The sequence below is a fragment of the Vipera berus genome (assembly GCF_964194415.1).
Source record: "Vipera berus genome assembly, chromosome: 5".
Taxonomy (NCBI): domain Eukaryota; kingdom Metazoa; phylum Chordata; class Lepidosauria; order Squamata; family Viperidae; genus Vipera; species Vipera berus.
The window spans coordinates 26,485,295-26,512,667 of NC_138207.1; the positions used below are offsets into that span (position 1 = coordinate 26,485,295).

The 27,373-nt window shown below is 40.9% G+C and overlaps 1 protein-coding gene across 1 annotated transcript; it reads left to right on the forward strand.

The window, feature by feature from the left end:
• Positions 1–3,781: 3,781 nt before the first annotated feature.
• IGSF10 (immunoglobulin superfamily member 10) lies at positions 3,782–27,310 on the forward strand (the record flags this gene model as incomplete). Its single annotated transcript, XM_081328790.1, has 6 exons — positions 3,782–4,183; positions 10,507–10,636; positions 11,070–11,460; positions 14,058–18,371; positions 19,962–20,862; positions 25,384–27,310. The coding sequence occupies exons 1-6, from the start codon at positions 3,960–3,962 to the stop codon at positions 27,308–27,310; spliced, it is 7,887 nt and encodes a 2,628-aa protein (XP_081184916.1). The 5' UTR covers positions 3,782–3,959.
• Between the last annotated feature and the right edge of the window lie 63 nt (positions 27,311–27,373).

Sequence of the window (27,373 nt, forward strand, 5' to 3'; positions counted from 1 at the left end):
CCTCCGCGCAGACCTGCCGACCTTTGGGGAGGTTTGGGCGCCTCCCCAAACGTCCCCAAACCTCGGCAGGTCTCCGTTCCTGTTTGGGGAGGTTTGGGCGCCTCCCCAAACCTCCCCAAACCTCGGCAGGTCTCCGTTCCTCCGCGCAGACCTGCCGACGTTTGGGGAGGTTTGGGCGCCTCCCCAAACCTCCCCAAACCTCGGCAGGTCTCCGTTCCTGTTTGGGGAGGTTTGGGCGCCTCCCCAAACCTCCCCAAACCTCGGCAGGTCTCCGTTCCTCCGCGCAGACCTGCCGACCTTTGGGGAGGTTTGGGCGCCTCCCCAAACGTCCCCAAACCTCGGCAGGTCTCCGTTCCTGTTTGGGGAGGTTTGGGCGCCTCCCCAAACCTCCCCAAACCTCGGCAGGTCTCCGTTCCTCCGCGCAGACCTGCCGACCTTTGGGGAGGTTTGGGCGCCTCCCCAAACGTCCCCAAACCTCGGCAGGTCTCCGTTCCTGTTTGGGGAGGTTTGGGCGCCTCCCCAAACCTCCCCAAACCTCGGCAGGTCTCCGTTCCTCCGCGCAGACCTGCCGACCTTTGGGGAGGTTTGGGCGCCTCCCCAAACGTCCCCAAACCTCGGCAGGTCTCCGTTCCTGTTTGGGGAGGTTTGGGCGCCTCCCCAAACCTCCCCAAACCTCGGCAGGTCTCCGTTCCTCCGCGCAGACCTGCCGACCTTTGGGGAGGTTTGGGCGCCTCCCCAAACGTCCCCAAACCTCGGCAGGTCTCCGTTCCTGTTTGGGGAGGTTTGGGCGCCTCCCCAAACCTCCCCAAACCTCGGCAGGTCTCCGTTCCTCCGCGCAGACCTGCCGACCTTTGGGGAGGTTTGGGCGCCTCCCCAAACGTCCCCAAACCTCGGCAGGTCTCCGTTCCTGTTTGGGGAGGTTTGGGCGCCTCCCCAAACCTCCCCAAACCTCGGCAGGTCTCCGTTCCTCCGCGCAGACCTGCCGACGTTTGGGGAGGTTTGGGGAGGCGCCCAAACCTCCCCAAAGGTCGGCAGGAAGAACGGAGACCTGCCGAGGTTTGGGGAGGTTTGGGGAGGCGCCCAAACCTCCCCAAACAGGAACGGAGACCTGCCGAGGTTTGGGGACGTTTGGGGAGGCGCCCAAACCTCCCCAAAGGTCGGCAGGTCTGCGCGGAGGAACGGAGACCTGCCGAGGTTTGGGGAGGTTTGGGGAGGCGCCCAAACCTCCCCAAACAGGAACGGAGACCTGCCGAGGTTTGGGGAGGTTTGGGGAGGCGCCCAAACCTCCCCAAAGGTCGGCAGGTCTGCGCGGAGGAACGGAGACCTGCCGAGGTTTGGGGACGTTTGGGGAGGCGCCCAAACCTCCCCAAACAGGAACGGAGACCTGCCGAGGTTTGGGGACGTTTGGGGAGGCGCCCAAACCTCCCCAAAGGTCGGCAGGTCTGCGCGGAGGAACGGAGACCTGCCGAGGTTTGGGGAGGTTTGGGGAGGCGCCCAAACCTCCCCAAACAGGAACGGAGACCTGCCGAGGTTTGGGGACGTTTGGGGAGGCGCCCAAACCTCCCCAAAGGTCGGCAGGTCTGCGCGGAGGAACGGAGACCTGCCGAGGTTTGGGGAGGTTTGGGGAGGCGCCCAAACCTCCCCAAAGGTCGGCAGGAGGAACGGAGACCTGCCGAGGTTTGGGGAGGCGCCCAAACCTCCCCAAAGGTCGGCAGGAGGAACGGAGACCTGCCGAGGTTTGGGGAGGCGCCCAAACCTCCCCAAAGGTCGGCAGGAGGAACGGAGACCTGCCGAGGTTTGGGGAGGCGCCCAAACCTCCCCAAAGGTCGGCAGGAGGAACGGAGACCTGCCGAGGTTTGGGGAGGTTTGGGGAGGCGCCCAAACCTCCCCAAAGGTCGGCAGGAGGAACGGAGACCTGCCGACGTTTGGGGAGGTTTGGGGAGGCGCCCAAACCTCCCCAAACGTCGGCAGGTCTGCGCGGAGGAACGGAGACCTGCCGAGGTTTGGGGAGGCGCCCAAACCTCCCCAAACGTCGGCAAGTCTCCGTTCCTCCGCGCCCTGCCTGCCTGCTTCTTTCCGCTGCGGAAAGAAGCAGGCAGGCAAGGCGCGGAGTTTGGGGAGGTGCGCGCGCACCTCCCCAAACCTCCCCAAACTTCGGCAGGTCTCCGTTCCTCCGCGCAGACCTGCCGACCTTTGGGGAGGTTTGGGCGCCTCCCCAAACGTCCCCAAACCTCGGCAGGTCTCCGTTCCTGTTTGGGGAGGTTTGGGCGCCTCCCCAAACCTCCCCAAACCTCGGCAGGTCTCCGTTCCTCCGCGCAGACCTGCCGACGTTTGGGGAGGTTTGGGGAGGCGCCCAAACCTCCCCAAAGGTCGGCAGGAAGAACGGAGACCTGCCGAGGTTTGGGGAGGTTTGGGGAGGCGCCCAAACCTCCCCAAACAGGAACGGAGACCTGCCGAGGTTTGGGGACGTTTGGGGAGGCGCCCAAACCTCCCCAAAGGTCGGCAGGTCTGCGCGGAGGAACGGAGACCTGCCGAGGTTTGGGGAGGTTTGGGGAGGCGCCCAAACCTCCCCAAACAGGAACGGAGACCTGCCGAGGTTTGGGGAGGTTTGGGGAGGCGCCCAAACCTCCCCAAAGGTCGGCAGGTCTGCGCGGAGGAACGGAGACCTGCCGAGGTTTGGGGACGTTTGGGGAGGCGCCCAAACCTCCCCAAACAGGAACGGAGACCTGCCGAGGTTTGGGGACGTTTGGGGAGGCGCCCAAACCTCCCCAAAGGTCGGCAGGTCTGCGCGGAGGAACGGAGACCTGCCGAGGTTTGGGGAGGTTTGGGGAGGCGCCCAAACCTCCCCAAACAGGAACGGAGACCTGCCGAGGTTTGGGGACGTTTGGGGAGGCGCCCAAACCTCCCCAAAGGTCGGCAGGTCTGCGCGGAGGAACGGAGACCTGCCGAGGTTTGGGGAGGTTTGGGGAGGCGCCCAAACCTCCCCAAAGGTCGGCAGGAGGAACGGAGACCTGCCGAGGTTTGGGGAGGCGCCCAAACCTCCCCAAAGGTCGGCAGGAGGAACGGAGACCTGCCGAGGTTTGGGGAGGCGCCCAAACCTCCCCAAAGGTCGGCAGGAGGAACGGAGACCTGCCGAGGTTTGGGGAGGCGCCCAAACCTCCCCAAAGGTCGGCAGGAGGAACGGAGACCTGCCGAGGTTTGGGGAGGTTTGGGGAGGCGCCCAAACCTCCCCAAAGGTCGGCAGGAGGAACGGAGACCTGCCGACGTTTGGGGAGGTTTGGGGAGGCGCCCAAACCTCCCCAAACGTCGGCAGGTCTGCGCGGAGGAACGGAGACCTGCCGAGGTTTGGGGAGGCGCCCAAACCTCCCCAAACGTCGGCAAGTCTCCGTTCCTCCGCGCCCTGCCTGCCTGCTTCTTTCCGCTGCGGAAAGAAGCAGGCAGGCAAGGCGCGGAGTTTGGGGAGGTGCGCGCGCACCTCCCCAAACCTCCCCAAACTTCGGCAGGTCTCGGACGGCGGTGGCTTGGGAGAGGTGCGGGCGATCCCGGAAGCACCAAAGCCTCGGCCGCGCACAAGTCCTCGGTAAGTTTTTTTTGTTGACTGGAGTATAAGCCGAAGTGGAATTTTTCAGCCCAAAAAGTGGGCTGAAAAATTCGGCTTATACTCAAGTATATACGGTAGTAACTCTTATGGCAGCCTTCTCCAGTCTGCCCTTCTTTAAGTGTGTTGGACTGAACCTCCCATTTTTTCAACTGGTAAACTCCATTCTGACTGGCAATGAGGAGAGCTGCAATCCACAATATCCAAAGGCTACAGGTTAAATGTGTAGCTTTTCTGTAGAACTGCTAAGAAAAACTAAGTAAAAGTAGCCTGCTCAAAGCCACAACCTTTTGATGTGCCATCTGATGCTTTCTGTTGTGTCATTTTCTACAGCATTCTTTGTTCACACTTGGCTGGAAGGATGGTCAGTTCAAAACTTTTGTCACACAAGATGAAAGGAGGAAAAGGAAACCATCCCTATGTAGTAGGAGTCCTCTTTGGTTTCTTCTTGGCCATCTTTCCTGGCAGCGGTGCCTGTCCTAAGCTTTGTGCCTGCTATGTACCGACTGAAGTTCACTGCACCTTCCGATATCTTACTACCATCCCATTGCACATCTCCCAAAATGTGGAACGCATCAATTTAGGGTAGGTTTGCATGATAATGCTGAAATCCTGAAATTAGTACTGCTGTGCTAAAATTTGTTTTGCAGTCTCTCAGAACTTCCCTTCTCCTATGAAAGGGGCTTCTCTTTTTCTACTTTTTTCCACGATGCTTAAGAATTTATTTAAAATTTATTTATTTATTTATTTATTTATTTATTTATTTATTTATTTATTTGCCTTTATTATTTTTACAAATGACTCAAGGTGGTGAACATGTCTCAGACAAGTTCCTCCTCCTATTTTCCCCACAACAACCTATGAGCTAGGTTGGCTGACGGAGAGTAACTGGCTCAAGGTCACCCAGCTGGCTGCCATGGCTGAGATGAGACTTGAACTCACAGTCCCCCACTTTCTGGTCTGGTGCCTTAACTATTAGACCAAACTGGCTCTCTTAATAATATTTTTGAATTTACTTGCTACTCTTTGGTGGCGGTGTATGTTAAGACCCATGGTGGCACAGTGATTAGAATGTAATACTGGAGGCCAACTCTGTCACTGCCAGGAGTTCGATCCTGACTGTCACAAGGTTGACTCAGCTTTCCATCTTTCTGAAGTCAGTAAAATGAGGACCCAGATTGTTGATGCTAACATTTGTAAATCAGTCAGAGATTGCTATAAAGCACTATTGAGCAGTATATAAGTCTAAGTGCGATTGCAATTTTCTTTTCTATTATCCATCATTCTTACCCCCTACTCAGCATTTTATACTTTCTAGAGTAGCTGCCTATTTTAACTGAAGGAGGCTCAGATTACTAGAGAGATAATGGAACCTCTTAACTAAATAATAATGCTGCACAATGCTTCCAATTACATTACAAAGGCATGGTTTTGAAACCTGCAGTAGCCCAAACAAGCCCTGTTAGCAACTGTGAAAGTAGCTGTTTTTTATGGGAATATGTGGTAACTGAAAAGTGAAGTGTTCTTGTCCAAGAAGTCACAGCTGTTTTTTTTTAAAAAAGCAGTTACTTATTATATTCATACTGTCACATACTAGTGACCTGTTACACAGAAAACTAAGAGGCAGTATGTGACTGGTTTCATCCTTATTATGAATTGTCAAATGGGAATAGCCAGATCTTGTCTAATGCAGCCACTACTTTGGATATTGAGCAGTGGAGGGAAACCAAACTCTCTTCTTTTGGAATTTCATCCGTTTTCTTTCCCTTATAAAAATGGGAAACAACATCTTGTTCATCTCTTTCACTGATAATTGATAGGAACAAAATGAAAATTATGTCTGCATGACAGTAAGAAATAGTAGTGAGAACAGAATAACATGTTCACTAAAATAAAATAAAAATCAGACCAAACTAATGGTAAGAAGCCTCCTGGCATTAATTTATCAGAGATCAAATATTGCTTAATTTGCCTAGGGTGATAAAACACATGCATACAAATTCTTTTTTATGCCTTTCATGGTTCAGGATTTTTAGACAAGTAGAAATTTGAAAACCTGGCAATATTTTGTACGTATATTTGCAAATGAGGATTGTCTGGCTATTCACAAAATTATTACCATAATGTGTATGACAGTCACTGAACATCAGAAAAAAAGCTAAATTTGTTGATTTCTACCTTCTTCTGCTCAAGAATATACATCAATCCAGTTATCCTTTATCTTTTTTCTGGGTGAGTGGATATAGTTCCAAGCATGACACAGAAATATAGTCATCCCTTTTATGGATCCAATGTGTGAGGCATTTGGCTTTCCTAATTCAGATGCTGGTAAAATAATGCTTGAAATTTTGCAATCCAGATTACAACAGTACATGGAATCAGAACTGTCAAGTCCATAAATCAAATATATAAACTGGATTTAGAAGATGCAGAGGCTCCCAAGATTTCAAATATCTGGTGCATAATGGAAAAGGCAAGGACCTTCCAAGAGCTTTTTTCTTCTATTAATTATATGAATGCTTTTGACAATGCTATCCACAAATTGTAGATAGTTCTTCAAAATATGAGTGTGCTCGATCATCCCATCTACTTATTGAAAATTTCACCTATTGATCAAGAAGCAACAGAAGAGAATATGGAGCAACTAAATGGTTCAGAATTGGGGAAAGAATGTTGCAAGGTTGTATACTGTCACCTTATTTACTTTCACGAAGACTATATCATGAAAAAAGTTGGATAGGAAGAACTAAAGATCAGAATAAAATTTACTGAGGGAAACACCAACAACTTTAGAAATGCTGTTGATACCAGTTTGATGGCTGCAAATGAGGAAAGCCTAAGGAATCTCTTGTTGAAGATAAAGAAGAAAATGGAAAAGGTGAACTGCTGGTCAATAATTTAGGAAGCCCAAGATTATATCAATAGGTATAAGATTATATTAATGCCATTCTGAAATAAATAGGTGGAGAACAAGTTGTAGCAGTAACATACTTTATCTTCATAGGATCAGTAATAGGAATGATGGCTATTGTCATGACATAAAGTGAAATCTGCTTCTGAGGAGAAACATCACAACATATCTAAACAACATATTCAAGTGCAAAGACATCACAGTGTCAACAAAAAATAAAGGTGCATATTGCCAAAAATGTGGTTATCCTAGTTGTAAAATATGGCAGTGATAATTGAATCATCAGAAAGACTGAATAAATTAAAAACAAATGCCTTTGAAGTGTGGTGCTGGAGAAAATTGCTGAAAATTCTTTGGATTGCAAAAGGATTAAACCTCTATTTCTGGCTGAAGTAAAACCAGACTAGCCATTGAAATCATTAATAATGAATCTGAACCTATTGTGTACACATAAAACAAAGATAAGAGTCACTGGACAAGACCATGATGCTTAGGAAAATAAAAATGAATGAAAATAGGATGAGAAAAGGTAAGGTGACTATTATTACAAGCACAAATTTACCAGAAATCAGAGGGGTGACAGATAGGCAATCCTGGCAAATGAATGTCCATTGGATCATGAAGAACTGGAAATGAAGAACAATGTGAGTTCCAGAGGCATTATTGTAAATAGAAAGGATACACAAGACTGGCAGCTGATTGTGATATTTTTTTAAAAAAATTTAAAAAGAAAAAATAATAAAGGCAGATGGATCAGAGTGCCTGGTATAGGTAAAAAACGATGGCATCCTTGATGTGTTAACAGTATCTAACATAAATTGAGTCAACTAGAATTTGGTTTCTTTTTCTATTTAGAAGCATACGGAAGCTCATACACCAGAGGATGCATAAGTGTATGGTACATTCTACTACTTACTTTAGTTGTTGAAGAGGAAAATATAAAGCATCTCCAGAAACAGTTACCTTCTAACTGTCGAATAAGAGAGAGGGCTTCTGTGGTTGGTCAGCAATGAACATGTGGGCCAAGAGACGGAAGGAATTATTTTTGTTTTCCTTTTAATATGAAATAATTATTATAGCAATTCAGATTAAAAATTTGCAAAGTTTTAACTTTAAAGCATTTATTTAATTTGCAAAGCTTAGAGCATTATTTAATGCTTTAAATAATGTTTTATTTGTGTAAATAATTTTTCAGCAATTAAGAGGAACAATATCCCAAATATAGTAAAGAATAAATCCTGTGCTGTTCCATGTGAAATTAAAATAAATTTATCTTGTTTGCTGGTTTGTTTTTACTTTAATTTCTGGCTTGTTTGGGAGAGTTTAGGAAACAAATCATATTAAAATTATCCAGGGTTTGTTTAGTAGGGGTATGAGAAACTTTTGGACATTTAAGTGTTGTGAACCACAATTCCAGGAACCCCAGCTAACATAACATAAGTAGAATACAGTTGGGAGCTATAGATTGACTATATACATCCTGAAAGCCACAGCTTCCTGAACCCAGGTTTAGTTTTTGTTCCTGATTCTGGCTTATGAAGTTTGAACTCAGTCATTCACATCTAAGTCTAATAAGGATTGAAATGGTGAAACAGTGTAATTAGAAGCCAAACTTCTTATGATATGCAGCCAGTTAAGATGAACCATATTTGCTTGGAAAATGAAGACTTTATTCTGAGTCATGAGCTGAACCATTCATTTTGCTTTTGAAAAAGAAGGTAAAGTTCTGAGTTTAGAAATCAGAAGTGTAAATGCAACCCTGTATACATCTGCACACCCATGGTTAGTTTCAGACAGCTATGAATTACGTTCCTGTTGTCCTAGCTATATTGAATGAAGCTATTCAAATTATACTTGGAGCCATCTCATACAATGGATGGGAGGGAGGGAGGGAGGGAGGGAGGAAGGAAGGAAGGAAGGAAGGAAGGAAGGAAGGAAGGAAGGAAGGAAGGAAGGAAGGAACGATGATAATGGTTCATTTTTAGTAGATCCTACAGAATATAGAATACAAGTTTAGTATGCGATAATGTACACTTATATTTTGTATAAAACATTTTAAAATGATTGTATAGAACATTTTTAAAAAGTTGGTCAAGGGAAATCTAAAGCCCATCATCTTCCCCAGTATTGCAATGTTATAGTTAACAGTTTCAGCTCAAAGCTGTTATAGCATCTGTTTAAAACTTAATGTATGCAAATCGGCTAACAAAATCATCTTTGGCAGTGAACCATAAATTGAGGCTGCTTTGATAACCAGCAATATTTTAGTGGTCACTCATAAATCAGCAATTTCTCTGAGACTTTGGCAGTGAACAAATATTCATGCTTTCAGAGGCCTGCTGGCATTTACAAACATGAAGTAGCAGGAAGAAAGATGATCACTGTTCATGAATGCCTTCAGTGTTTAGGGTGCATTGAATAATTACCCTATATTCCATAAGATGCAAGAATTCAGGAAAGATTTATTCCTCATCTTTTCATGTCACAAATAATATAGAAACATAACTCTGAATGCATGGAATAATTCTCTCATGTGTTATGCCTCACACTGTAAGAGGGATTTTTAGTACAGACAGTATACAGTTCTTGGTGGGGGGCAGTGAATTCACTAGAATGCAGAGCCTATGAACTGTTGTTGCTTATAAGAACCTCTTTCAAGATGGACGATTGTTTGTATGCAAGTATTTATGGAAAGAAACCATAGGAAGATGATTCTAAGTGACAGCTGAACCCTGCAGCAAACCCAAATTATTATTTATTAAATGTATATGATTCATGGTTCCCAATAACTGATTATCTAGACTTGAAACTGGAAAAGCCTTTTATCATTCCATGGTAGGATAGAGAATTTTTTTTGGAAATTGCTCCTCTACTCTGGAACTTCCATCCAACCCTCCAGTGGGCAAAACCTTTGCTTTTTTATGTTATGCCTGATTAATTGATTTTTTTTGTTTGAAATAGAAATACCTTCTTTTGAATTATGTTGGTTGCTTTTAGGATGCCTTCATGTTTTTGTTTCTTATCTTGTAAAATACTTTCTTAATTATTTATTTTATTTATATTATTATAGTATCATAACGTGCATTGTTATTTTCCTTTGTGTTTTGCTACTATTGGATCTACCTCAGCCCTGTTAAAACCTCACTATTATATTGGTCCATGACAACAATAAATATTTGATTGAACCCTCACTATCTGTAAACACCCTGAATTTGAATACAGGTAGTCCTTAATTTAGGACCACAATTGAGCCCAAAATTCCTGTTGCTAAGTGAAATATTTGTTAAGTGACTTTTGCCCCATTTTATGACCTTTCTTGCCACAGTTGTTAATGGAATCACTGCAGTGTTTAATAACATGGTTGTTAAGTGAATCTAGCTTTCCCATTGATCCCATTGCAAAAGGTGATCTCATGACCCCGATACACTGCGACCCTCATTACTATGAACACGCGTCTGAATTTTGATCATGTGACCATGGGGATACAATGGTTGTAAATGTGAAAAACGGTCATAAGTCATTTTTTTCAGTGCCATTGTAAATTTAAACAGTCACTAAATGAACTTGTAAGTCAAGGGCACCATGTATTAAAGATATTAAGAAGTTAGGTTCTAACCTTTTTTCTAACTATTCCATGTTCTTAATTACACATGTTGTGTTCCTGATGGTTTGATAGTACTTTGTAGTGTAATTTGATAAACGTATTATATCTGTAGTGTTTCACTATTTTTATTATCAGAACACTTTGAGAGGAACAACAGAAAAATTGTATAGATTTCACATTGATTAGGTTACACCCGAGTGCATGAAAACAAGAGCCATATTTTTCATTTTCATTTGTTATTGCTTTGACCAAAGTGTTTTCAACTTTAAATCACAAAATTTAATTACAGTCTGCTTAAACACCTTCAGAAGAGAGATTTTATTTTTGTTTGTTTTACGTTTGAACTCTAGCTGACTAACTAAACCCAGATATGGAATGAAATATTTGTTACAGTTACAACAATTTGGTTAAACTGACTGAGACAGATTTTTCTGGCCTGGAGAAACTGGAGTTGTTGATGTTGCACAGTAATCAGATACATACAATTCAAGACAAGACATTCTCTGATTTACATTTGTTAAAGGTAAGATTAAGCTGAAAATTGTCCATCACTGATTTTGTTTAAAGTTGGCAAAATTTTGCCCTCAAACCTGTTGTTAGGGGGAAAAAACAATGGTTCTGAGGAGTATAAGATCTATGTTTATCATACTTTATTCACCTTTCATTTTCATCTTTCTTTTCATTGAATAAATGGCTACAATCCTAAACATATTTGATAAAATATAAGAGTCACTGAGCATAATTACAGGTTCATTCATAGGTTTACAAATGGTTTAATCACAATGTTGGGAGATATAACATAAGTCAAAAATCAATGAAACCACATGGTTTAGCATAATGTGTGAACTGAGATCATATTCTATTGCTATGCTAGTCTGAAAATAACTTTCTTGAATACTTTGAATTAATGTAACTTCACCTTAGATTCCTTTTCTTATTCTCTTTTTTATCAACAGATCTTAAAGATGAGCTATAATCAGATCAAAGTTATTCAAGCAGACACATTTCATGGTCTCGTGTCTTTGGTACGTTTGCACATGGATCATAATAAAATTGAATTTGTAAACCCAAAAGCTTTATATGGTCTCACATCGCTGAAGTTAGTCAATTTGGAAGGAAATTTACTTAAACAACTTCATCCAGATACTTTTGTCACTTTGCGGTACCTAGAGGTGTTCAGAACATCTGTCATAAAGCATATCTACCTGTCAGACAACTTCCTGACTTCTCTGCCACAAGACATTTTCTCATATATGTCTGAACTAGAAAGCCTCTATCTTCATGGAAACCCTTGGACTTGTGATTGTGCTTTGAAATGGTTTGCCAAATGGGCAGAAATGCATTCCGGTACGTATTGTCCTTTGTATAAATTGCAAGCATATACCTCAGATATCTGCTGGTCTCATTCACAAAGATTGCAGTAATTGACAGGATGCACAGAGAACATATTATACTTTAAAAATACGTTCCAATAGGAGAGAATATATGTAATTCATGGTTGAACTGTGGAGTCCTTGGTGCTCTCTGAGCTTGGTTGTTTGCTTGCAGATCTTTCATTACCCAACTAAGTGATATCATCAGTACTAAATAGTGTGGGGTTTGCCCTATAAGGCATAGTAGTTTTCTCTGACAAGGTTGGTGGGGTGTGGTTTTCTTTTTGGTAACTCATTGATTCAAGTATTGTTTGCTTGAAGATGGGCTAAATCCAAAAACACTTGGAAATTCCTGGAAGTTTGTCATTAAAACAAACCAGCCATCAATAGATAAATCTGTAGGCAAAAAGAAAAAGGAAACTAAAAGATCAAAACACATCCTTTCTAGCTGGTCAACATTCAAATTTGCAGGGATTAACATCAGATAATCAACCAGAAAACAATATCCTATTCAAGAAATTACCAAGGAAAAAAGCTACACCGCCACCAACACTGGCAGAACAGACTATTGTATACAAGCAGGAGCAATCACCAGCACTTATAATGTTACGTAGTCAAGTAATAAAATATCTGCAAACAAATAACCAAGTACAGAGAGCATCAAATATCCTGCAAAAATAAGGTTGTTAAAGTCTGCTTGCACAGCTAGATTGAGCATCTAGTGGGATGTCACAGAATTCTGATCTCATTTTCTTCAATATTATTGTTAATGATTTGGGTAATGAAGTAGAAGAAATCTTGTTAGATAACACAAAACTAAGTGAGAAATCTATTACCCTATAAATCATCCTGAGATGAAAATGAATTGAAAATACTACAGTGATATTTAGATGAGTCACAAAGACGGTGCTTCACTCAGGGAAAAAGAGAAAATGCACTTGACTCATCTATAGTTTGCATGTAAAGCAGAACTGGGCAGTGTGTTTTTTGAGTTGCAACTCAGTCTCTTAACTTTCCAGAGATGGTGTTGATGGTGATGACAGAAACCATTGGGGGATGTGGTGACAATAAAAGGGGTGGGGACAAAGCTTGTCAGGGAGTTTGGGGAGGCTGAAGAAGCAAATAAAAATGGGTTTAAAGGAAACAATCTGGGAGCAAAAAAATTATGACACAACTTACAGTTTCAATTCTTCCAAACCTGTAATAACAATCCAGTTTGCTATTTGGAGGACAGTTTGGGATTTGGGAGGGTTAAGGATGCAGCAGAAGCTCCCCGTGTATGGTTTGTCCCATCCTACTCAGAGGAGGAGGAGCAAAAGAACAAAAGGTATTACTGAGATTTGAACATATGGCTGTGAAATGTCAGTAGAGTAATTTGGTATGTTGGAGAGAGCATCTCAAAATCAGCTTCCATATGAATTAATATGGAATGTAGAATGCTCACCTGCAACATAAGAGGCTTTGGGTTGACACAACAGTGGCTGTAAAATGGGCAGGAACAGTGGTTTTAGACTGGAATGGTGCAAGTATGCTTTCAAAAAATGGAAAATATTTCATTCCAAATAATTGGCTATGTGTAGCTTTGAGGAAAGAATACAAGAAGATATATATTAAATATCTGAGGATGATTATGCAGAGGTCAACAACCTGTTCTATCATCTCAATGAACAAGACACAGAATGTTGAAATTACAGTAAATGATAGCAAATTCTAGAAAAATGTCAGAAAAATAATAAGAGTGCTTTAACAGTGGAATAAATTATTCAGAGCAATAGTGGGTTACCCATTGTTGGATATCTTCAAGAAGCTGGGTATACATTGCTTGCAGATACTTTAACTTGTGGCATACAGTAATTGTCCTATAGATTTAAAATTGTAGATTCAACCCCTTCTCTTGTTCTCCATCAATCAACTGAGAAGTGATAGGATGTGGAGAAAGATTAAAAACATTCATGCCCTCCTCAAACTTTAGGATAATAGTTCCATTTATTTTTCAGTTTTTTCCATTGTTCCCACTTTTCTATACAGCTGGAGAAAAACCCAGAAAAACCTGGAATTAGATCTACTGTGTTGATGAAAGAGTAGCAATGAATAAGTTTTTATTTATTGCAGTATTTTGTGTTTACGTTTATTGATTATAATTTGTTAGATTATTTTTTTTATCGAAGTTGCAGGATATGTACAAATATCATGTAAGTACAATCCTGGCAGAAACCTATTTATATTTTTGAATGACACCAGATGTTTACATAATTATGTATGTGAAAACCTAGTACAAGAACATGAACACTGGAATAAGATGGAAACGTATTAATTCTGACTTCAGGTGACATACAAAGGTGAGTGGGTGGATAGATAAGATATATAGGCCAGCCAGCTAAACTTCAAAGGCTTCCAAAAATGTTTAAATAAAAAAGTAATTTGGATTGAAGTTTGGGTTTAATTGCCTACTTCGCTCCTTCCAATGCTATTTTGTAATGGGTACTAAATGCTTGCCTCAGAGGTACCAGAAATATCTTTCAACTGAACAATAGAACATCAATTTACTTTTTCTGATCTCTTTCTTTCTAGATGTTGTAAAATGCAAAAAGGGCAAAGAAGCTACAGATGCACTGCAATGTCCACTATGCACCAACCCCAGGAATTCTAAAGAGAAACACTTAACTAAAATTCCACTCTCTTCATTTAACTGTAGTAAACCAACTGTAGACACAGATTTAAAATGGAAAACTGTAACTGTGGTAGATGATGGAGAACTCACTTCAGTGTCTCCCAAAGACTTTATGGCCCCTATAGGATCTATGTCATTAAACTTAATAGACCAAACAGGAAATCAAGCAAATATAGCTTGTAATGTACAGAAACCTTCAACAGTATCTCCAGTTATATTTAAAAAAACTGATAACAATACGCTACTTGAAATATCATTGTCAACTTTTCTTAAGTGTAGCATTGACCATGATCATATTCATCAACTATGGAGTATTCTTGCTCTTTATAGTGATTCTCCACTAAAACTAAGACGGGAACATTTATTAACAGAAATGGCTTCTATTAGGTACAAGTACAAACAAATAGATTCTAAAAATGAGGAACTTTTCACTAACATAGAAGCTGAACTGATAGCTGAGCCTCATTGGCTGATGCAGAGTCAAGTGTCAATACAATTGGACAGGACTGCAACTACACTCAATATGTTGCATATCCAATATTCAATAGATGCTCAAATCATTCTTCCTGATGATGTCCCAAAGCCCACCAAACAAATGTGGGCCATGATCTTACAAAACAAGAACTCCAAAACTGAACATTCAGTTTTAGTTAATGGTTCTGTAGAATTGGATTGCCAAGCAATTGGAGACCCTACCCCTGTAACTGAGTGGCTGCTACCTGATGGGACCAAGGTTAAGGCTCCATATGTAAGTGAAGATGGAAGAATAGTGATAGAAAAATCTGGTAAGCTCTTACTATATTCAGCAGATCATTTTGACACAGGACTTTATCACTGTATAGGAACCAACTATGAAGATGCCGATGTCCTGACATTTAGAATTACAGTGATAGATCCAAATCTGAAGCACAACCTTTTAAATGGAGCACAGCTTTCAGTATTTTTAGGTGAAATTATTGATCTTCCCTGCCCCTCTACAGGTGTCCCAGATGCTTCTATTAATTGGGTCATACCAGGAAACATGATTCTTCATAGTTCTTTTAAAAATAAACATCTGTTTCACAATGGTACATTAAAAATACAACCAACAGCAGGACAAGATAATGGCTACTTCATGTGTATAATGTCCAATAAATATGGTGTGGATTATTTAGTTTACCAAGTACTGGTTAAAAGGAATTTGAGCAAGTTTCAACAACTCACAAAAAAAGATACTCAGGTAGATAGTGAAGCAACAGAAGGGTCTGGCAATCAAGAACATGACTTTAATGGCCAAATTCAAAATTTTCCTTCTACCATTACTGCTGAAGTAACCAGCCAAGCATCCATGCAAAGTTCATTTACAAATTATTTTATACACAATAAAACCAAAAACAAGTACAAAGAAGTCTACAAGACCAACAGAGGCAAGATAAGCAGAAGGTTTAGAGGACAAAAGAGATTTGGTCTTTCTACTAAGAGAATCAATTCATCGCACTGGGCAACATTTTTAGAAAAAACAAGGAATATCACATTATTAAGAAGACAAGAAAATATAACAGTAAAACCAACAGAAAATACATTTTTGTCTTCAAAGAGTTCAGAAAATGAAGGAGAGATATCTGGGGATGATATATTAGCTGAAGAAGAACTTATTTTTCTAGCAACTAGAAGATCTTCAAAATACACTTTGAGAGAAGCATCAGGAAATGTAGTGACAGCAAAACTTGGAAGTATGTCAGATAATTACAGCTCTTTTGCAACATATAACACAGTTACAGAACCAGAACCTTCAGCAACCAGTTCTATTGTTATGCAGTCTGAGATACCTATAGACCAGAACTGGCTAAATAAACCAAAATCTGAAATGGATGGAATAGGCCTTGAAAGATATCAAACACTGCCTATGCCACCAACCCTAATGGAAGCAACAATGCCATCATTGTTTAAAGAACCCGACAGTGCAGCAAACACTTCAAATTCTTTTCAGAGATCGATAACATCTGAAGAAGGTAATGTCTATTTTAAAAGCAAACCAATAGTAATGCCAACAGTGGCTGTTACTAATAATAGCCAATTTATAACTTCACACACAATTATTGAAAAACATGATTTATTGGCAGAGAATGCTGAGAAAGCATCAAAAAAACCAAGCCATCAAGTACCCACAGCAGCAGTCAGTCTGTCTAATGATGCATCACAACATGGCTATATTTACAGTAGAAAAAAAATAATATTTCAGGTATCTCCAGGTCCAGCCATTCTTGGCCATCAACAGACTGAGGTAGTTAAGGATTCTGAAACTCATAGTCCATTCCCCAGAAGGTACAGCAGACGAAGAAAAACCTTTGGAAGAAGACGAATAATTAGACCTGACCATATTTCCAATAATGCAGGGCATAGATTTACTTTTCCTAGATCAGGGTTTGTTCCAGAAAGCTCAAGTCTTACTTTCCCTGCAGAAATAAGCATACAAACTCTTTCCAACATATCAGTTGAATCATTTACCCCACAAACATTTATGTATACATCGATCAAACCTCAATATCCAAAATCAACAATTTCAAGTCACACTGTGATATCCTCAAGTAACAAGATAGATACAGATGAAGTGTATGAAGCTTCAAAAACTATCCCCTTCTACTCTAAAAGTACGCAAGTTGTTCCACAAAGAAAAATAAAATCAAGTACGCATCAAACAATCCCTGACATAGATCCATCAGCTAACATCCAATTCACAACCAATATCCATAAACCTAAGCTTAACTTAAAAAGTACATTTACTAAAGCTAATATATCACCTTCCATGATCAAATCCACCGTTCCTTCTTTTAGTATCCACGATGTCTCTTCTAGTGTTTCAAATGGAGAAATACCTTCACATAATTCTTTTGTTACCAGCTACATTCAAAAAGAGCTACTTCAGAAGCAATCCATAATACAAACAAAACCCTCATCTGAAATAAATGTTACAGATTTTCACATCTCAGGGCCAACGTACAAAAATTCATCAATATATAAAACTGATGTTTCCAGAAGTGACAATCAAACTGATGTTCCTAGAGACTCAGTTGAACGTATCAGTGAGAATGTAGCATTACTAAAAGACAATCCAATATTATCACTCAGTAGTACAGAATCACCATCCCTAGTGCCTATGTACAACTTTACAACTGATCTTAATAAAGAAACTGATACTACAAACAAACAACTGATACATAATCCAACTACCACTGTTGCAAACAAGTTTTCCAAACTCAAAACATTTCGACGACATAGAAAGAAAGGTCAAAGGAGGAGAAGACCTCTGCAGAAGTCAATGCCTTTTCACAGGAACATTTTGGTCAATAAAGGATTGAAAACAATGGAAAATGTAACTGAACCTCCTAGTCTCATACTGACTGAATTGTTTTCAAAATTCACTACTATGGATATAGTTACAGTTACACCACAACCACCAATTCTTAGCACAGCAGATATAAAAAGAGACAATACATTCTTAACTACTACTCAGGAATCCCTTGAAAATGCTTACAGCATTAAGCCACCAATGGAACTGTCATCTGAAAAGCTTTCATCTACAACTCCACAGTTTGAAATGTCACTGGATACAACAAAGATAAGCACAGTATTACCAGACACATCCTTGGTAACAACTGGACCAATGTTTACTAATGTACTGCAAACTACTAGACAAGCAGATAAGGAATCTTACCAGTATGTGGGACTAACAGCAACTCCAAAAATACAAATAACAAAAATGGCTCTTCATGTGAAAAAGGAGATAAATCCACAGATTCCTACTAATGCAATTTACATGACCACTAGTCCATTAGTATCCCAAACAAGGCTCATCCAAACTACACAAACCACTTCATCTCCCAGATGGGGTAAAATTTCATGGCAGTTTCCATTGTCTAAAATCAGAGATACTGAAAAACCACTCATAACTAAAACAGTATTAAAATCACCTCAAAGCTCCACCCTTTATACCCCTTTGTGGAAGATAGATAAGAACAATTACATCAAAAACTGTTCTGAAAGAATAGACCAGGTAGCCACCACCACCAATCCAGAAGATTTAAATTCATTCTATGAAACCAGATTGGCAAAACCCAGAATAAGTGGGGGGAAATTTGCAGTGTTTACTGTCCTGGCTAATTCAGATGCTTTCATTCCATGTGAAGCCAGTGGCAATCCTCAACCAACCATCCATTGGACCAAGATATCAGCAGGTGAGCTTTTCAAATTAATATTTTACATTTGTTCTCTTTTATCATAAACAAGATGTGAATTAAGTAAAGCATACAAAATTAATTTCTTATGCATGTTTACAGTCCTATAATTAAATTATGAAATTTAATAACCACAATGTGATATAGTGTTAGATTATGACTAAAGTCAGATTTTAAACCAGCAGTGAGATTTTCTATTGACCTTGGGCCAGTCGCAAATCTAACTACAAACTTTCATTGGAAGGAAAAGAATTTCACGTGCCAGGAAAATAAATGGATAGAAAGAAAATGAGCAATATTAATTCAGATTTTAGCTAAATTTGCTCTGAGCACAGAAAGTAATAGTGTGGTACGTATAGCTGCTCTGAAGCCATACTCAGAATATTCAGAATGATTCTGAGATAATTCTGAAGTATTAGATTGAACAGCTATACTTAAAAACATTTTTAACTTGAGAGTTAATCAAGCCAGAATATTTTAAGAGAATAGTATATAAAGTATACACTGGATGGAGTAAGGTGGAGTTTTTAAGGCACTGTTGACTCTGGCAACTCTCCAATGAGTCCCAAAAGTTTTATTGGCGAGGTTTTTCAGAGGTGGCATGCCATTGCATCCTTCCTACAGCTGAGAGAGAAAGACTGGACCAAGATCATCCTGCTGGTTTTGTACCTAAAAAGGGAAACTCAGCCTCCCAGTTTCTACCCAGTGCCTTAGTAATCACATCACGCTGGCACATTATGCAAAACCTAAAGCCTCAGCTTTCCATAAAAAATAGCATTAAAATGTAATCTATTTTCTCTGGTCCAGAATAATACAATCCATCCCATGAGGGAATTGTATTTATGCTTTTTCTTAACTGGATGAAAACATGCACGTATAAATAATGTACATATAGTGCCAACAAGAATTGTTTCAAATAAATTATAAAAGAAGCTACTTAAAACCAGGAATCTTGTCCTATAAACCTCAGTGTAAACAGGGCTTGTGCTAGTGTATACAGTTCATTATTTTTCCATTTCTTGATCAAAATGGGTAAATAATCTAAGAAGGGATAGCATCACATTATATCAAAAGCCTGGAATAAAAGAGTCAAGTAATTCAAATCAATTATAACCACAAATCATCTTAAAGCTGAATTTTGCTGTTATACAATAACCGTGATTGGCTGTTTATATGAAGCTGTTGCAAGTGTTTTTTTATCTACTTTATTAATAAGAGAAGGTATTGTTCATGCTGGTTAGACTGAGATTCTTGGATTAATATATGAATGCAGTTATTTGACTAAGGCAAAAACAAAAAATATTTCCAATATATACGTAAGCTCTGAATTTAAAGCATGCAAACACATGCCTGATTAATGTGTATAATAAACATAACTAAACATAATCAGTATATGAAAATTAATTGAGATATTTAATTTGCTTCTATAGTAGTTTTAAGGGGAGGAAGTTAAGTCAAGAAAATAATTAAAAGGTAATTTATGAAAAAATTCAAAATCTGATTTGTTTGCAAATTAATAATGAACAAGTTACAGTATGTAATAGGCAACATTTAAATAAATATAACTTTAGTTTCTTTTTGATTAATCAGGGTCTGATGCATCAAAAAACAGACACCGTAACAGATTTGAGATTTTTCCCAATGGCACACTCTCCATTCAGAATGTCAACATCCAGGATCGTGGACAGTACTTGTGCGTGGCTGCCAATCAACAAGGTTCAGACAAGCTTCTGGTCACTTTGTCTGTGGTTACTTATCCACCAAGAATTCTAAGGAAAGGTTCCAGGATCATTACTGTCCACTCTGGCAAGCCAGCATTTATAAGGTGTGCTGCTGAAGGCCATCCAATTCCTTCTATAACTTGGATCCTCGCAAACAAAACTCATATCTCTGAATTTTCAGTAGAAAATGAGGCTGTTTCTCTACACTCAGATGGCACTTTACTGATCAAGAAAGTCAGTGTGTATGACAGAGGGATATATACCTGCACAGCAGATAATCCAATTGGCTCAGATACTATGGCAATCAGGTTACAAGTCATTGCTGCACCGCCCATTATACTGGAAGATAAGAGGCAACTTATACTAGAAACTATGGGTGAAAGTTTGAAGTTTCCTTGCACTGTCAAAGGAGACCCTCATCCAACTGTTCACTGGGTCCTCCCTGATGGAACAGAGATGAAACCACTGCACTACCTAAATGGCAAGGTTTTTTTGTTCCCCAATGGATCACTTCTTATCAGGAATATAGTTCCTTCTGACAGCGGGAAATATGAATGTATAGCTACAAGCTCCACTGGTTCAGAAAGGAGAGTAGTACTACTTCAAGTGGAACACCAAGATATAATACCGCGAATTGGAGCTACATCCCAAAGGTTGACTCAACTGAATTTTGGGAATAGGTTACTTCTAAACTGCTCAGCTACAGGGGAGCCAAAACCCAGGATAATGTGGAGATTACCTTCCAAAGCTGTTGTCGACCAGTGGCACAGGTAGGTTTCTTGGAAACTAATTCAGAACATTTTCTGGCTGATCTTGACTGATTTTTTCTGATAGGAAAGTTTTTACGGCTGTTGTTTGAACTGCTTAGATGGCAAGGAGATACAAAAAAATGATGGCTGGGACAGCTGTAAAGGAGTTTAGCACTTAGTATTTAAGATGGAATAGTACAGAAGAATAAAAGGAGAAATAAAATTCTAGAAGTAGCTAAAGGAGAATGAAATGCAGATGAGAGAACAATGGAAGAGAGAAGAAACTAATTTAAAATAATTAGCCAAATGCTTACCTGCTGGCTTTGGGGTTAGCTGTAATTTAAAGACTGGGCATGCAAGATCCTGGGAACAGACCTACTATATGAGACATTTGTATATGGTACTGCATTCTATTCCAGTGGTAATAACCAAATGTCTGTTGACAGTCCATAATCACAACATGAACAAATTGTTAGGAATAATGTGAAATAGGAATAATACAATGGATGGGCAAAGATAAATAGTTAGCTATAGTTATATATTTTGTTAATACTGAAATCCCAGGCATAGATTTGGATGCATAAAGAGGAAGAAAGGAGATGGTTGGAGATGTTGATTCTCTTTTATTCACTCCTGCAGTCAGATAAAGGAGTAATCCATCTTTGAATCATAAACAATGGAAGTAGCTTTTATGACTGATGGCAGAGGTCCTAAGAATAGTAGTGTTTTGGGATGGATGATTTCTATTTGGAAATCTCTCGAAACTGTTACAAAATGTTACAAGCCCCCAGCAATTCCCTTCCAAAACAAACACAATAAGCATTTTTCTTTTGAAATATCTCACTATTGGCAAGTGTGATGAGCAGACCATATGACATATATTCATTAGGATAATTTTCTTAACAGGTTAAAGTAACACGTTGTTGGTGAAAATTCAAGCGATGAACTTACACAGTAAAAAATTATTAATGTATAATAAAATGTAATGCTACAGAAAATTGGTTGACATTATGTAAAGCTCTGATAGTTTGGGCCTACCACAATAAAATGCCCTATCAGAAGGTTTATTCTATGTAGCAAAAGGCAACATGTGGCAAATGCAATTTGCTCATTCAAAATACAATTTTACAATTATATTGTAGGGAGGAGCCCTTGCAGGGGTGGGCCGAGGAGTTTAGTCATCATCTTGCGGACAAGATCACTCAGATTCGAGCCGGTCTGGATTCTGACTGGGCGGAGACTGACGGGGAGGAATCGAGCAACCTTGAGAACGTCATTTGGAATGAATTTGATCCTGTGACCCCAGATGAAGTGGACAGGATCATGAGGAGACTGAGTTCCACCACATGTTTATTGGACCCGTGCCCCTCCTGGCTGGTGTATGCAGCTCGGGAGGAGACACGAGGCTGGTTCCAGGCAGTAATAACTGCTTCTTTGAGGGAGGGTATCTTTCCCGCCACCTTGAAGGAGGCGGTGGTGAGGCCCCTCCTCAAGAAGCCTGCTCTGGACCCGGCTATTTTAAACAACTATCGTCCGGTCTCCAACCTTCGCTTTTTAGCGAAGGTTGTTGAGAGTGTGGTGGCGCATCAGCTTCCTTTGTTCCTGGAGGAAATTGATTATCTAGACCCGTACCAATTGGGCTTTAGGCTGTGGTACAGCACGGAGACGGCATTGGTTGTGCTGGTGAATGATCTCTGGCGGGCTCGGGACAGGGGTTGTTCCTCTGTCCTAGTCTTGTTAGATCTCTCAGCGGCTTTTAATACCATCGACCATGGTATCCTACTGCGGCGTCTCAGGGGGTTGGGAGTGGGGGGCACTGTTTTACAGTGCCACTCGCAGTCAGTGTTGACGGGAGGGCAGAGGTCCGCCCCGAGGCCTCTCATTTGTGGAGTCCCTCAGGGGTCAGTTCTCTCTCCCCTCTTGTTCAATATCTACATGAAGCCGCTGGGCAAGCTCATTCATGGTTTCGGGGTGGGGTATCATCAGTATGCTGATGATACCCAGCTCTTTCTTTCCACCCCGAACCAACCCAGTGATGCCCTCGACGTGATGTCCCGTTGCCTAGAGGTGGTCCGGGTTTGGATGGGGAGAAACAGGCTTCAACTCAATCCCGCCAAGACTGAGTGGCTGTGCATACCGGCATCTCGGATGAACCAGTTTTGTCCATCGTTAACTATGGGGGGGTGAGGTGTTACCCCCCCCGTTGATAGGGCTCGCAACTTGGGCGTCCTCCTGGACTCACAGCTCAGTTTGGAAGATCATATAGGAGCCGTGACCAGGGGGGCTTTTGCCCAGGTCCGCCTGGTGCGCCAGTTGCGGCCCTATCTGGACCGAGATGCCCTACGCACAGTCACTCATGCGCTCGTGACCTCCCAGTTAGACTACTGCAATGCTCTCTACATGGGGCTGCCCTTGAGGACCACTTGGAGGTTTCAGCTGGAGCAGAATGCAGCCGCGCAAGTTGTGATGGGAGTCTCCCGATACTCCCATGTAACACCTCTCCTCCGCGAGCTGCATTGGCTTCCGGTTGCCCTCCGGGTGAGATTCAAGGTGCTGGTGATGACCTATAAAGCCCTAAATGGTATGGGTCCGGATTATCTTAGGGAGCACCTGCTGCCAGCATCAATTTCCCATTGTCCTGTGCGCTCCCACAGGGAGGGCCTCCTTAGGGTGCCGCCGGTCAGTGAGTGCCGGCAGGTGATCCCCAGGGGAAGGGCGTTCTCTGTGGGTCCGCCTGCCCTATGGAATGATCTGCCTGTGGATCTCCGGACTGCCCCTGACCTTCGTTCGTTTCGCCGGGACCTAAAAACCTGGTTATTTGATTTATCTGGCCTGGACTGAGGGGTTTTAAATTTTTAACTTTTTAACTTTTTGGGCTATTAATTATTTAATTTTATTTAAACTCTATTTTAACTTATATTGTTTTTAACTTTGCCCTGTAAACCGCCCTGAGTCCTTCGGGAATAGGGCGGTATATAAAACCAATTAAATAAATAAATAAATAATTTTACAATCACATGAAGTAATAATTTCACTAAGTTTTGCACTAAGTTTACTTCAGTGTTGCATCCAATAGTGAACATTAGAAAGGAAGATTAGCGGATGAGAAACTAATCCTTGTAAGGAGAGACTGAGGGAATTGAGTATGTTGTTTAACCTTGAGAAAATATGACTGAGGGATAGACATTTTTCTAGTACCAAGCACGTATCACACAGAACAGGGGTCCCCAAGACCCGGAGCCATTTGGAATTGGGCCTCTCATCCCCACATGGGGAAAAGGGTGTGCAAGCGCTCCATTTGCATAAGCATTGTGCATGCGTGTCCACCACTTGCATAATTGGAGTTGTGCATGCCCACTTGCCAGCTGTTTGCATGGAACCATCCCCTCTTCCCCCTCTCCCTTGCCAGTCCACAAAGCCAGAAAGTTTGGGAAACTCTGACATAGAAGACACCTGTGCCCCACAAATAACACAACTTTTTCTTTAGCCTGTCTTGCCTTCTGCAATTTTGGAGAGAAAGTATCATTACCTCATTTGCAGAAGCAAACTTGCCCGTTACATGAAACTCTACCCATGTATATTTTAGATGTTCTTTGTGCACCCTACTGTATATTCCACTTAATAATAGTATTTCCACTAGTTCTGAGGGAAACTTCATTTCTTTCTTTTTTAAAGAATTTTTTAAAATACCCTTTTATTATTTTTATAAATTACTCAAGGCAGCAAAAATACCAATATTCCTTCCTCCCCCTATTTTCCCCAAAACAACTCTGTGAGTTGTGTTGGGCTAAGAGAGAATGACTGGCTCAAGGTCATCCAGGTGGCTTTCATGGCTAATGCTGGATTAGAATTTGTGGTCTCTCCCTTTCTAGCCTGGTGCCTTAACCACTAGACCAGGGGTAGGCAACCTCGGCTCTTTTATGACTCGTGGACTTCAACTCCCAGAATTCCTGAGCCAGCTTCAATTCTGGGAGTTGAAGTCCACAAGTCATAAAAGAGCCAATATTGCCTACCCCTGCACTAGACAAAACTGACTCTCTTTTTATTTACATTACTCCTCATTCAAGTTTTACTGTTTTGATTGTTTTAAAATGTTTTTGATATTTTCAATTGTAATCTATATATTTTATCTGTAAGATGCCCAGTGTTCTTGCCTGAGATGGACATCCATAGAATTAAACAAAGAAACATCTTTAGGATAGTTGCAAAATTTCTTTTAACAGCTATTGTATTGCACAGAAATCTACTCCTTTCACTTTTAGGATCCCATTAATATATGTTGTATTTCACCAGCACTGACCCTGACACCTACTGTAATTAGAAAAATTTTCTGACAGTGGGTCAGAAATATTTAGGCTGTCTGTCAGAAATATTTTAATTTGGATTCCTGTACCACAAAGTTGGAATTGGAGTTGGAGTTGGGTTCCTTCCAATCTATAAAGCTTTTTTTAAAATAAATCTTCACTTACAATGAGAATCAACAACTTTGGAATTTGTCATACAGCCCAAAATAAATGATTGTTTTTCCCCTTCTTTTTCCAGAATGGGGAGCCGAATCCATGTGTATCCCAATGGATCCTTAGTTATTGATTCAATCACAGAAAAGGATGCAGGTGATTATATTTGTGTAGCAAGAAACAGAATGGGCGATGATTTGACCCTTTTGAAAGTCAGTGTGACAATGAAGCCTGCAAAAATTGATCACAAACAATATTTTAAGAAATTGGTACCTTATGGGAAAGACTTCAAAGTGGATTGTAAAGCTTCAGGATCTCCTGAGCCAGAAATATCTTGGAGTTTGCCAGATGGTACAACAATCAATAATGCAATGCAAGCTGATGATAGTGGACATACACTGAAGAAATATACTCTGTTTGACAATGGGACTCTATATTTCAATAAGGTTGGAATGATGGAAGAGGGAGATTACACTTGCCATGCTCAAAATACACTGGGAAAAGATGAGATGAAAGTGCAGATAAAAGTGGTTGCAGCTGCGCCTCGTATCAAGCAGAATTCAAAGGCCTATGCAAAGATAAAAGCAGGAGATGATGCGTTCTTTGATTGTGATGCAATAGGGGAACCTAAGCCAAAAATATTTTGGCTGTTACCTTCTAACAATATGATTTTAGCTTCTACACAGAGATATATTCTCCATATTAATGGGTCATTGTCAATCATTAAAGTAAGGCTTTTAGATGCTGGAGAATATATATGCGTAGCACGCAATTCTGGTGGAGATGAGACCAAGGTTTATAAACTAGATGTAATCTCTAAACCACCTCTGATCAATGGTTTGTATTCTAACAAGTCTGTCATTAAAGCAACAGCTATAAAGCACTCCAAAAAACAAATAGCTTGTAATGCTGAAGGAGATCCAGTGCCACAGATTATGTGGATCATGCCTGATAATATTTTCCTAACATCCCCATACTATGGAAGTAGGATAACCGTACATAGAAATGGGACTCTTGAAATTCGCAATGTAAGGTCTTCAGATACAGCGGAGTTTATTTGCATAGCACGTAATGATGGGGGAGAAAGCATGCTGGTAGTCCATTTGGAAGTGCTTGAGATCCTAAGGCGCCCAGTTTTCAGGAACCCATTTAATGAGAAAGTCATAGCAAAACCAGGAAAAACCATATTCTTGAATTGTTCTGTTGATGGAAACCCGCATCCTGAGATAATTTGGATATTACCAAATGGTACACGGCTCTACATTGGTATTAGAACATTACGGTTTTATTTGGGAAGCAATGGCACCCTTGTCATCAATAGACTTTCTAAAGCAGATGCAGGAAAATACAGATGTGCAGCTAAAAATCAAGTAGGCTATATTGAAAAGTTGATCATATTGGAAACTGGTGAAACACCCACGATTTTTATCCACTCAGGAGCGACAATAAAAAGCATTAGTGGAGAATCTTTATCACTTCACTGTCTTGCTGCTGGAAGTCCCAAGCCAAACATTATATGGACACTTCCCAGTGGCTTTGTCTTAGATCGGCCTCAAATTAATGGGAAGTTTACGTTACTGGAGAATGGTACCTTACTTATTAGAGAAACCAATATTCATGATAGAGGAGGTTATATGTGCAAAGCTCAGAACTATATTGGTGATTCAACAGTAGTCATTTTTGTAACAATTGTGGGACATTCACCACGGATCACAAAACGACCTCCAAGGAATATTCACACTGTGACTGGGTTGGCGATTCAGCTTCATTGTATGGCATTTGGGATACCAGATCCAGAAATTACATGGGAGCTGCCTAACCATTCATTATTTTTCACAGGCATCAGAGGTCAACTATCTGGAAGTGAGATTATTCATCCACAAGGAACATTAATAATTCACAATCCAAATTCATCAGATTCAGGCATATATAAATGTGTGGCTAAGAATCAGTTTGGCAAGGATTTCACAGTGACGTATGTTCAAGTTATTTCAAATAGGAATAAAGTCTAAAATGGATCATTTGGCTTTCAAAGATGTTTAATCAAAACCAGTCAAAAGGCATTTCAATTTTGG